The 12,776-nt window shown below is 48.1% G+C and overlaps 1 protein-coding gene across 1 annotated transcript in view; it reads right to left on the bottom strand.

Moving 5' to 3' along the window:
* The window catches only part of LOC134929613 (dynein axonemal heavy chain 5-like), an 837,675-nt gene that overhangs the window by 677,227 nt on the left and 147,672 nt on the right, over positions 1-12,776 (bottom strand). The window contains exon 20 of the mRNA XM_063925200.1: positions 4,723-4,862. Coding sequence (XP_063781270.1) covers positions 4,723-4,862 — 140 coding nt within the window. The remainder of the gene's footprint in view (positions 1-4,722; positions 4,863-12,776) is intronic.

Below are 12,776 nucleotides of genomic sequence, written 5' to 3'. Positions count from 1 at the left end.
TCCTCTGACACCTTGTCAGGAATATGCAAAACCTCTCTTATAGCTTCAATCTGGGCCTTTATTCCCTGTACTAAAGCTGCATCCCCCCCCCACCAAGTCCACCTCCCCCTCCTCTGAGTCTAATACATCATCATCGGTATCAGCCTGCATGATTTGGGCCAGAGTACGCTTCTGTGGACAAATAGCAGAGGTCTGAGATGCCGGAACGACCACTGAATCTCTATTCATCAGGTCATCTACAGATTGCCTTAAGTATTGCGTCTCCTTCTCATTTTGGGATAATTTATTTGCAATACTTGAAATCATCCCTTTTAATGAATCTAACCATACTGGTTCAGATCCACTAGCATGAGAATGTTGCTGGCTCCATTTCTCTGTGTCTCCCTAGAAGGGCTCTGTGTGGGTTAATTGTGCTTTTAATCTATTCCTCACTGTGTGGGTGGGTGTTCTTTTGCATTATCATGTCAAAGAATTGTGTATCATGAACAGCAGAGTGCTTTTCTCAATCAGGGGGATCATTACAGTGTACTCAGGATAGTACACTGTAATAATCCCCCCGATTGAGAAAAGCACGCTGCTGTGCATGATACACAGTCCTTTGACATGATAATGCAAAAGAACACACACCCACATAGTGAGGAATACTTTAAAAGCACAGTTAACCCACACAGAGCCCTTCTAGGGAGACACAGAGAAATGGAGCCAGCCACACACAGCGCCCCTATAGCTAAGGAATAGACCTAGCTGGGTCGCCAGCTTAAAACCCTTAATAGGGTTTAGTATACCAAATTATTACTCCCCACTTTACTATGACCCCCTGGTACCACTGAGGTGCTTTGGAGTCCGCGTGGAGGAGCTGCACCGTCCAGTCAGGCTGCCCATGTAAGCTTGCAGAAAGGAAATTGGCGCTGGTGAGCCACTGGATCCGCTCATAGTGAAGGCCCCGTCCCCCTTAATAGCGCGCGGCCTTCCCGCTTTTATACTGGCTGAGGTAACTTGAATTAAAAGGGTTACAGTGGGATAGAACCCCTGTAAACAGTGCCAGTCGTGGGTAATAAGCTTGGCTTCAGCCACATCTCACAGCGGTCACTGCAGTGTCTCTGAAGCCGGAGCACAGCTTGCATGCAGCGCTGCACTCTACCCTCATGCCGCCATTACAGCCGGCGACCCGCTAACTGGGACGCTGGCCACCTACTCACCTCTCTTCAGTCTTCTGGCTCTGTTAGGGGTTGTGGCGTGCTGCGGGTCTGTGCGTTCGCCGTGGTGGGGCTTACGAATAGGACCCTCAGGAGCTCAGTGTCCTGTCACCAGGGAATGGGACCATTAACCCTAGAGAAGTTGGGTTGGGTTGGGATGGCCCGCCCCCCCCCCTCCTCCTCCCCCTTCCCCTCGCCCTCCCCCTTCCCCTTTCCCTCCCCCAAGTCCTACGATGCAGGCAGTCTGGTGCCAGCCAGAGCTTCCATGAAAATTAGAAAAAAGAAAATAAATGTAGAAACTTCTTCAGGAGCTTACCAAGCGTGAGCGGCTCCTCCGGGCACATTTTCTAAACTGAGTCTGGTAGGAGGGGCACAGAGGGAGGAGCAAGTGCACACTATTGATTTCTTAAAGTGCCCAAGGCTCCTAGTGGACCCGTCTATACCCCATAGTACTAATGTGGACCCCAGTATCCTCTAGGACGTAAGAGAAATGCCATTACTCACTTCTCTGCTGCATTTGACACTTTTGACCACTCTCTTATACAAAAATTCAATCCCTAATTCTTCAAGACATCGCCCTTTCCCATAGCCGTAGAGAGTGGTGCCAAGCCCAAGTACATTGAGGATGTGGCATAATGTAATGAGGCGCGGCCATGCCTCACAAAACCCACCAGAAATAAATAGTATTTGCATTGTTGCGCTTGGGGGGAGCCACTGTGCCCTTCAGACAGGAGCAGATCAAGGTGGGGGGGAAGAGGGGGAGGTTATCAGGGCAATCGCTCCCATCCTCCTGCCTGCATACAGGCAGAAGTTGCTGACAGGTAAGGAAGGGGAGAAGGGGAGGCAATGTGAGCATCGCAAAAGGTGCCCCCTGCACAGACACTCAATCAAGTCCCAGGTAATTAGTACATGCTCACACTGCCCTCCCGGGGGCCACTGCCCTTTCCTTTTTCTCATCCTACTCGCTCTTTCTATCAAATCGCTCTTTCAGTGTTCATTTCTTGGAATTCACCTTCTCTTCACTTCCTCTATCAGACTGAGTACCAAGTCCTCTATTTTTCTCAAACTATACCACATCTCTTGACATACTGTACTTATTAGCTGCATCGGATATATTCAAATCTACCTATTTTCTCAGATTTGTGTCCAGTTGTATTCATACTTACCTACTCTCCCGGAAGCTGCGGGAGGCTCACGTTTTTTGGGGTAGCCCCCCGCACCCCCAGTAGAGTGGGCAGGTCTCCCGCATCCTGCTCGCACCCTAGTGATGCGAGCAGGATGGAGATAACCTCCCGCATTCGCGGGTCCGTCGGGTGGAGAAGGGGTTAAAATGACGCTAATCGCGCTATTTTAGCCCCGCCCCCTTCCCCGCGGAATTTCCCGATGTGGGGGCGGGGCTTAGTGATGTCACAGCCCGGCCCCGCCCCCCAAAGGCACCTGCAGCGTCTCCTCTCCGGGCTTCTCCCGGAGAGGAGAAAAACAATGTAGGTAAGTATGGTTGTATTGTCTGCATTACTAAATGTCTTTCTGCCACCTCAAACTTAGGGGGTCATTCCGAGTTGTTCGCTCGGTAAAAATCTTCGCATCGCAGCGATTTTCCGCTTAATGCGCATGCGCAATGTCCGCACTGCGACTGCGCCAAGTAAATTTGCTATGCACTTAGGAATTTTACTCACGGCATTTTCATCGTTCTGGCGATCGTAATGTGATTGACAGGAAATGGGTGTTACTGGGCGGAAACAGGCCGTTTTAAGGGCGTGTGGGGAAAAACGCTACCGTTTCCGGAAAAAACGCAGGAGTGGCCGGAGAAACGGGAGAGTGTCTGGGCGAACGCTGGGTGTGTTTGTGACGTCAAACCAGGAACGACAAGCACTGAACTGATCGCAGATGCCGAGTAAGTGTGGAGCTACTCAGAAACTGCTACGAGGTGTGTAATCGCAATATTGCGAATACATCGTTCGCAATTTTAAGATGCTAAGATTCACTCCCAGTAGGCGGCGGCTTAGCATGAGCAAATCTGCTAAAATCCGCTTGCGAGCGAACAACTCGGAATGACCCCCATAATCTTTTCAAACAGAATTAATATTTCTTTCATCTAATAGTAGTTACCAACCTGATAGCTCTATCACTGTTGATAACTCGACAATCAACCCTATCCAACAACCTCGCTGCCCAGGTGTCTTGCTCGACTCTGAACTGTCCTTTGTGCCCCACAATCAATCTGTTTACAAAACTTGTTACATACTGGGTCCGGAGACCCGTCCCACATGATAAATCTCATTCCCCTCGTGCTCTAGGTTGAGACGAGTATCTTCAAGCTCCGCCCTCTGCTAGCTACCGTGCAGGGCCTGGTCAATGGTCAGTGACTAGTGGGGATCAACAGACGCCAGTCAGGAGGCGTGTCACTAGCGCGTCTACGCATACACAACAGCAAGCGGTTCTAGGGTTGGTGGTAGGATCTGGTGGTGGCAGCAAAGTACCCACCTACGGTGCAGTGGGTGAAGTCAGTAACAGGCAGTTACTGACGGTAAGATGGAATCCTCTATTGTCCCACATCTGTGATCATTTGGCGCAGGCAGCAAGGTGCATTTGGTCACACATACATATAAAAAAAATGTAAAGAACACACCCATATCTTACACAAGACACTACAAAAAATCTCAATATATACAAATTGTTAATCCTTCCAAATGGAGCGCACCTGAATAGTTGCACCTGCTTCATTCCCCCAAAAAACAGCTCAGTCTTAGGGGGACATTTACTAAGCAGTGATAAGAGCGGAGAAGTGAGCCAGTGGAGAAGTTGCCCATGACAACCAATCAGCACTGAAGAAACATCTATAATTTGCATACTATAAAATTATACAGAGCTGCTGATTGGTTGATTGGGCAACTTCTCCACTGGCTCACTTCTCCGCTCTTATCACTGTTTAGTAAATGTCTCCCTTACTGTCTTAAAAACCATACATGTACAGTAAAATACTGAAGAAAGTTCAGCAGCGCTGTTACCCTTTTAAAGGATAACAAGTCTGATTGCCACCTCTCGGAACCCTCCAAATTGAGTAGTTTCCAGTCTCAGTTATATTGTTTGCAGACATTAAAACGCAGAGCATCATTTTTCTTTCTATTTACAAGTGCAGGCAATTTGATTTCTGTGACAAAGTGACATGCATTGAAAACTGAATAGGGATGGCAGAGCCGAGGAGGAGAGATAGCCCTGCTTGTTACGGCTTACAATGAAATACCACATTTGGATCTTTGCTTTTCTTACTTTTGATGCTGTATTATGCCATTCGCAATTATTTACAATGTGCAATAAATTAACATGCGGAACTCCTGACATTTAAGTCGAAGTAGCAAAATGCAACTATTATTAGAACAGAATGGAAATAATATATTTTTTTTTTTTTACAACCTACATTGTTTTTCTTTTGCTTTAATTTTGTATATACAGTATTTTTTAGGATAGTCAAGAATGCATGTTATCAAAAAAGCAACGGTACTGAAATAGTTGTAAAATCACTTACTTGATTTGTTGCATTTTGATCTGCTGCTCTCTAGTGGCTATACTGTGTATGACATCAGGCACTTCAAACCCCATCTTATGCAGGTATTTTGTTTCATACAAAACTTCCAAAACTATGGGATCCAGATTTACATATAACTCCTGCACATGAAAAAGTTACATGAAATATTGTTTCCCTTTCGCCGAGATCGATGCAACAACAAAACATCTAGATAGTTTCAATCTGCAAGAACCATAAACCCCTTGCTTTCTTTATATGGTTCGATAAGCTGATTAGTAACTTTTCAAATTTCTTCACTAAAATTGATACACAATAATGCACATGTTATATGCATACTTGCCAACTTCTTTATATTCCTCTCCCGGAAGACGCAGCTGGGCACGTCGGAGGGCAGGGACAATTCAATCATTTTAGCCCCGCCCCCTCCATACAGACCCGTGATTTTCAGCATTTTCTCCTTATCCTGCCCACTTCACTAATAAGTGGGTGCAGAAGGGGTACTCACCATTCCTGGGGTGCGGGGGACTTCCCTAAAAATCAGGAGTCTTCCGCGACTTCTGGGAGAGTACATACGCAAGTATGGTTAAATGTAGTGTGGCTGATTCACAGTTGCATACAAGCTATATATTATTGCACATGCAGGGCTGATTCAAAGGTGGGCGCAGCTGCTTTGTGCAAATACACTATTGTTGTAGGACGAGACTTGTGTTAATGGACGCCTCTTGTATGCTTGTGTGATTTAGACTGAACTGATGATAATTATTAAACACTACCCAGTTACTGCCTGTCTTTTTTTCACTTTTCTCTTTTATTAATTCTCTCCTCGTTGCTTTTTATACTCCTCTGTATCCAGGGACGGACTAAGCCTTGGGGAAGGGCCCACTCCTCCAAATCTTGTCAGCATTGCCCCATCTTGTCATCCTGCACACCCCCACTATGGGACTGCACAGGGCAAGTGTAGCAGTGTGCTCCGGAGGGGCTTTGGTGCATATTAGATTGTTTATTAAATGTAAAGCAATGGTGTATATTAGATTTAATCTATTGGTTTAATAATGCCTGGGTGCTGGTTATAACTCTGCGTAATTGAGATACAACGATTTGATATCATATTCTTGCAGTGCAAGAAAATGATATCAAATAGTTGTATCTCAGTTACGCAGAGTTATAACCAGCACCCAGGCATTATTATCCAACCTTAAAATACACATAGAAAAATAAAATCTATCATCTATAGTATTTAAACACATGTAAAAATAGTAGCAGCCTATGTACTGTACTACTTAAACACACTTGGACAGGACTCAGGAGGACTCTCAGTATCTCGCTCTCTCTCCAGTCCCAAATGCTCTTATCAGATAACAGGTTACACAGGACCTAAACACATTCATCTATACTGCTGTGTATGGGGAGGAGGAGGGAGGAAGCTGGGAATCCAGGGTCATTATAACCTTCTTCTCTCTCATGTCTCTCTTCTGGACCAGATGCTCTGTCAGCAGCACATGAAGGGGCCAATTCAAACCTGATCGGTGCTGTGCGTTTTGGCACAGCTGCGATCAGGCCTGAACTGCGCATGCGCCGGCGCCTGACTTAGCCGACGGCTGTCTTAGCCGACGGCTGTCTTAGCCCTGCGATCGCCTCTGCCTGATTGGTGTGAAAAATACGGGGGGACCCCTACGTCTTTTGTCCCCAGTATTTTTTGCACCAGGACCGGACGCAGAGCCCGGTGCTGGTTGTTCAAATACAGGGGATCCTCTGTCAATTTTTTCCCCATATTTTTACAACCAGGACCAGCTCGAAGAGCCCGAGGCTGGTTATACTTTGGAGGGGGGACCCCACGCATTTTTTTTCTTGATTTTTTAAACACTTTTGTGCCGTCCATGAAGTCGAATCCAGGACGAACACTATCGTCAATTGGTCCGTTTTTCGACAGCGGGACTGTCAAATCCGTTTTTTATTGAATATGTCAAATTCGGGTCACGGCGGGAGGGTATGCGACTGTCGAATTGTGTCAAATTTAAAAACAGTCGAATTCCAGCCGGAATTCGACTGCAATTGCATATACCCCTATATGTGTACACAGTACCGAGACTGGCATTACAGACTTAAAATAAGAATTTACTTACCGATAATTCTATTTCTCATAGTCCGTAGTGGATGCTGGGACTCCGTAAGGACCATGGGGAATAGCGGCTCCGCAGGAGACTGGGCACAAAAGTAAAAGCTTGAACTAGCTGGTGTGCACTGGCTCCTCCCCCTATGACCCTCCTCCAAGCCTCAGTTAGGATACTGTGCCCGGACGAGCGTACATAATAAGGAAGGATATTGAATCCCGGGTAAGACTCATACCAGCCACACCAATCACACCGTACAACCTGTGATCTGAACCCAGTTAACAGTATGATAAACGAAGGAGCCTCTGAAAAGATGGCTCACAACAATAATAACCCGAATTTTGTAACAATAACTATATACAAGTATTGCAGACAATCCGCACTTGGGATGGGCGCCCAGCATCCACTACGGACTATGAGAAATAGAATTATCGGTAAGTAAATTCTTATTTTCTCTAACGTCCTAAGTGGATGCTGGGACTCCGTAAGGACCATGGGGATTATACCAAAGCTCCCAAACGGGCGGGAGAGTGCGGATGACTCTGCAGCACCGAATGAGAGAACTCCAGGTCCTCCTCAGCCAGGGTATAAAATTTGTAGAATTTAGCAAACGTGTTTGCCCCTGACCAAGTAGCTGCTCGGCAAAGTTGTAAAGCCGAGACCCCTCGGGCAGCCGCCCAAGATGAGCCCACCTTCCTTGTGGAATGGGCTTTTACAGATTTTGGCTGTGGCAGGCCTGCCACAGAATGTGCAAGCTGAATTGTACTACAAATCCAACGAGCAATCGTCTGCTTAGAAGCAGGAGCACCCAGCTTGTTGGGTGCATACAGGATAAACAGTGAGTCAGATTTCCTGACTCCAGCCGTCCTGGAAATATATATTTTCAGGGCCCTGACTACGTCCAGTAACTTGGAGTCCTCCAAGTCCCTAGTAGCCGCAGGCACCACAATAGGCTGGTTCACGTGAAACGCTGAAACCACCTTTGGGAGAAATTGAGGACGAGTCCTCAATTCTGCCCTATCCGTGTGAAAAATCAGGTAAGGGCTTTTATAAGATAAAGCCGCCAATTCTGAGACACGCCTGGCTGAAGCCAGGGCTAACAGCATTACCACCTTCCATGTGAGATATTTTAATTCCACAGTGGTGAGTGGTTCAAACCAATGTGATTTTAGGAACCCCAAAACCACATTGAGATCCCAAGGTGCCACCGGGGGCACAAAAGGAGGCTGTATATGCAGTACCCCTTTGACAAACGTCTGGACTTCAGGCACTGAAGCCAGTTCTTTTTGGAAGAAAATCGACAGGGCCGAAATTTGAACCTTAATAGACCCTAATTTTAGGCCCATAGACAGTCCTGTTTGCAGGAAATGTAGGAAGCGACCCAGTTGAAATTCCTCTGTAGGGGCCTCTTTGGCCTCACACCACGCAACATATTTTCGCCAAATGCGGTGATAATGTTTCGCGGTTACATCCTTCCTGGCCTTTATCAGGGTAGGGATGACTTCTTCTGGAATGCCTTTTTCCTTCAGGATCCGGCGTTCAACCGCCATGCCGTCAAACGCAGCCGCGGTAAGTCTTGGAACAGACAAGGTCCCTGCTGGAGCAGGTCCTTTCTTAGAGGTAGAGGCCACGGGTCCTCCGTGAGCATCTCTTGAAGTTCCGGGTACCAAGTCCTTCTTGGCCAATCCGGAACCACGAGTATAGTTCTTACTCCTCTCCTTTTTATGATTCTCAGTACTTTTGGTATGAGAGGCAGAGGAGGGAACACATACACTGACTGGTACACCCATGGTGTTACCAGAGCGTCCACCGCTATTGCCTGAGGGTCCCTTGACCTGGCGCAATATCTGTCTAGTTTTTTGTTGAGACGGGACGCCATCATGTCCACCTTTGGTTTTTCCCAACGGTTTACCATCTCTTGGAAGACTTCTGGATGAAGTCCCCACTCCCCCGGGTGAAGGTCGTGTCTGCTGAGGAAGTCCGCTTCCCAGTTGTCCACTCCCGGAATGAACACTGCTGACAGTGCTATCACATGATTCTCCGCCCAGCGAAGAATCCTTGCAGCTTCTGCCATCGCCCTCCTGCTTCTCGTGCCGCCCTGTCTGTTTACGTGGGCGACTGACGTGATGTTGTCCGATTGGATCAATACCGCCTGACCCTGAAGCAGGGGTTTTGCTTGACTTAGGGCATTGTAAATGGCCCTTAGTTCCAGAATGTTTATATGAAGAGATGTTTCCATGCTTGACCACAAGCCCTGGAAATTTTGTCCCTGTGTGACTGCTCCCCAGCCTCTCAGGCTGGCATCTGTGGTCACCAGGATCCAATCCTGAATGCCGAATCTGCGGCCCTCTAGTAGATGAGCACTCTGCAGCCACCACAGAAGAGACACCCTTGTCCTTGGCGACAGGGTTATCCGCTGATGCATCTGAAGATGCGATCCGGACCATTTGTCCAGAAGATCCCACTGAAACGTTCTTGCATGGAATCTTCCGAATGGAATCGCTTCGTAAGAAGCCACCATTTTTCCCAGGACCCTCGTGCACTGATGCACTGACACCTGGCCTGGTTTTAGGAGATTCTTGACTAGCTCGGATAACTCCCTGGCCTTCTCCTCTGGGAGAAACACCTTTTTCTGGACTGTGTCCAGAATCATTCCTAGGAACAGGAGACGTGTCGTTGGAATCAGCTGCGATTTTGGAATATTTAGAATCCACCCGTGCTGACGTAACACTAACTGAGATAGTGCTACTCCGACTTCTAACTGTTCCCTGGACCGTGCCCTTATCAGGAGATCGTCCAAGTAAGGGATAATTAAAACGCCTTTTCTTCGAAGAAGAATCATCATTTCGGCCATTACCTTGGTAAAGACCCGAGGTGCCGTGGACAATCCAAACGGCAGCGTCTGAAACTGATAATGACAGTTTTGTACTACAAACCTGAGGTACCCTTGGTGAGAAGGGTAGATTGGGACGTGGAGATAAGCATCTTTGATGTCCAGAGACACCATATAGTCCCCTTCTTCCAGGTTTGCTATCACTGCTCTGAGTGACTCCATCTTGAATTTGAACCTCTTTATGTAAGTGTTCAAGGATTTTAGATTTAAAATTGGTCTCACCGAGCCGTCCGGCTTCGGTACCACAAACAGCATGGAATAATACCCCTTTCCCTGTTGTAGGAGAGGTACCTTGATTATCACCTGCTGGGAATACAGCTTGTGAATGGCTTCCAAAACTGCCTCCCTGTCGGAGGGAGACTTTGGTAGAGCAGACTTCAGGAACCGGCGAGGGGGAGACGTCTCGAATTCCAGTTTGTACCCCTGTGATACTACCTGCAGAATCCAGGGGTCCACTTGCGAGTGAGCCCACTGCGCGTTGAAATTTTTGAGACGGGCCCCCACCGTGTCCGAGTCCGCTTGTAAAGCCCCAGCGTCATGCTGAAGACTTGGCAGAAGCAGAGGAGGGCTTCTGCTCCTGGGAAGAGGCTGCCTGGTGCAGTCTTTTTCCTCTTCCTCTGCCCGGGGCAGAAATGAGTGGCCTTTTGCCCGCCTGTACTTATGGGAACGAAAGGACTGAGTTTGAAAAGACGGTGTCTTTTTCTGCTGAGAGTTGACCTGGGGTAAAAAGGTGGACTTTCCGGCAGTTGCCGTGGCCACCAGGTCCGATAGACCGGCCCCAAATAACTCCTCCCCTTTAAACGGCAATACTTCCATATGTCGTTTGGAATCCGCATCCCCTGACCACTGTCGCGTCCATAACGCTCTTCTGGCAGAAATGGACATAGCACTCACTCTTGATGCCAGGGTGCAAATATCCCTCTGTGCATCACGCATATATAGTAATGCATCCTTCAAATGCTCTATAGTTAGTAATATACTGTCCCTATCCAGGGTATCAATATTTTCAGTCAGGGAATCCGACCACGCCACTCCAGCACTGCACATCCAGGCTGATGCGATTGCTGGTCGCAGTATAACACCAGTATGTGTGTATATACCCTTCAGGATATTTTCCAGCCTTCTATCCGCTGGTTCTTTGAGGGCGGCCGTATCAGGAGACGGTAACGCTACTTGTTTAGATAAACGTGTGAGCGCTTTATCTACTCTAGGGGGTGTTTCCCAACGCGCCCTAACCTCTGGCGGGAAAGGGTATAGTGCCAATAATTTATTAGAAATTAGCACTTTTTTATCGGGGGAAACCCACGCTTTATCACACACCTCATTTAATTCATCTGACTCAGGAAAAGCTACTGGTAGTTTTTTCACTCCCCACATAATACCCTTCTTTGTGGTACTTGTAGTGTCAGAAATGTTCAATGCCTCCTTCATTGCCGTGATCATGTAACGTGTGGCCCTACTGGACATTACGTTTGTCTCCTCACCGTCGACACTGGACTCAGTATCCGTGTCTGGGTCTGTGTCGACCCACTGAAGTGACGGGCGTTTTATCGCCCCTGACGGTGTCTGAGACGCCTGGACAGGCACTAATTGATTTGTCGGCTGTCTCATGTCGTCAACAGTTTTTTGTAAAGTGCTGACATTGTCACGTAGTTCTTTAAATACAACCATCCAGTCAGGTGTCGACTCCCTAGGGGGTGACATCACTAATACAGGCAATTGCTCTGCTTCCACATCATTTTCCTCCTCATACATGTCGACACAATCGTACCGACACCCAGCACACACACAGGGAATGCTCTGATAGAGGACAGGACCCCACTAGCCCTTTGGGGAGACAGAGGGAGAGTTTGCCAGCACACACCAGAGCGCTATATATATATATATATATAGGGATAACCTTATATAAGTGTTACTCCCTTTTATAGCTGCTGTTTATAATTTAGCTGCCAATAGTGCCCCCCCTCTCTCGTTTTTACCCTGATTCTGTAGGGACTGCAGGGGAGAGTCAGGGAGCCGTCCTTCCAGCGGAACTGTGAGGGAAAATGGCGCTTGTGTGCTGAGGAGATAGGCTCCGCCCCTACACGACGGCCTTATCTCCCGCTTTTTTCTGGAAAACTGGCAGGGGTTAAATACATCCATATAGCCCAGGAGCTATATGTGATGTATTTCTTTTGCCATCCTAAGGTATTTCTGTTTTTACTGCGTCTCAGGGCGCTCCCCCCCAGCGCCCTGCACCCTCAGTGACCGGAGTGTGAAGTGTGCTGAGAGCAATGGCGCACAGCTGCAGTGCTGTGCGCTACCTTAGTTGAAGACAGGAACGTCTTCTGCCGCCGATTTCACCGGACCTCTTCGTTCTTCTGGCTCTGTAAGGGGGCCGGCGGCGCGGCTCCGGGACCCATCCAGGCTGAACCTGTGATCGTCCCTCTGGAGCTAATGTCCAGTAGCCTAAGAAACCCAATCCACTCTGCACGCAGGTGAGTTCGTTTCTTCTCCCCTTAGTCCCACGATGCAGTGAGCCTGTTGCCAGCAGGACTCACTGAAAATAAAAAACCTAAAATAAACTTTTACTCTAAGCAGTTCAGGAGAGCCACCTAGCATGCACCCTTCTCGTTCGGGCACAAAAATCTAACTGAGGCTTGGAGGAGGGTCATAGGGGGAGGAGCCAGTGCACACCAGCTAGTTCAAGCTTTTACTTTTGTGCCCAGTCTCCTGCGGAGCCGCTATTCCCCATGGTCCTTACGGAGTCCCAGCATCCACTTAGGACGTTAGAGAAAAGGGGACCGACTCCATTTTAGGAACAAAATTATCTCAGCCAGTATAAAAAAGAGCAGGAAGACCGCGCACCATTGAAGGGACGGGGCTTCACTCTGAGCGGATCCAGCAGCTGACAAGCGTCATTTCCCTCTGCAGCTGAAACAGACGCTGACTGACAGGGACGCACAGCTCCTCCGGAGAGAGACTCCAGATTACCTCAGCGGCACCAGGGGGTCATAGCAGGGGGGGGGGGAGCGGTTATTAGTGTACTAAGTCTCTAATCTAGGTACTTA

Source organism: Pseudophryne corroboree, chromosome 5 (assembly GCF_028390025.1).
Source record: "Pseudophryne corroboree isolate aPseCor3 chromosome 5, aPseCor3.hap2, whole genome shotgun sequence".
NCBI lineage: Eukaryota > Metazoa > Chordata > Amphibia > Anura > Myobatrachidae > Pseudophryne > Pseudophryne corroboree.
This window is presented reverse-complemented; position numbering and strand designations above follow the sequence as displayed.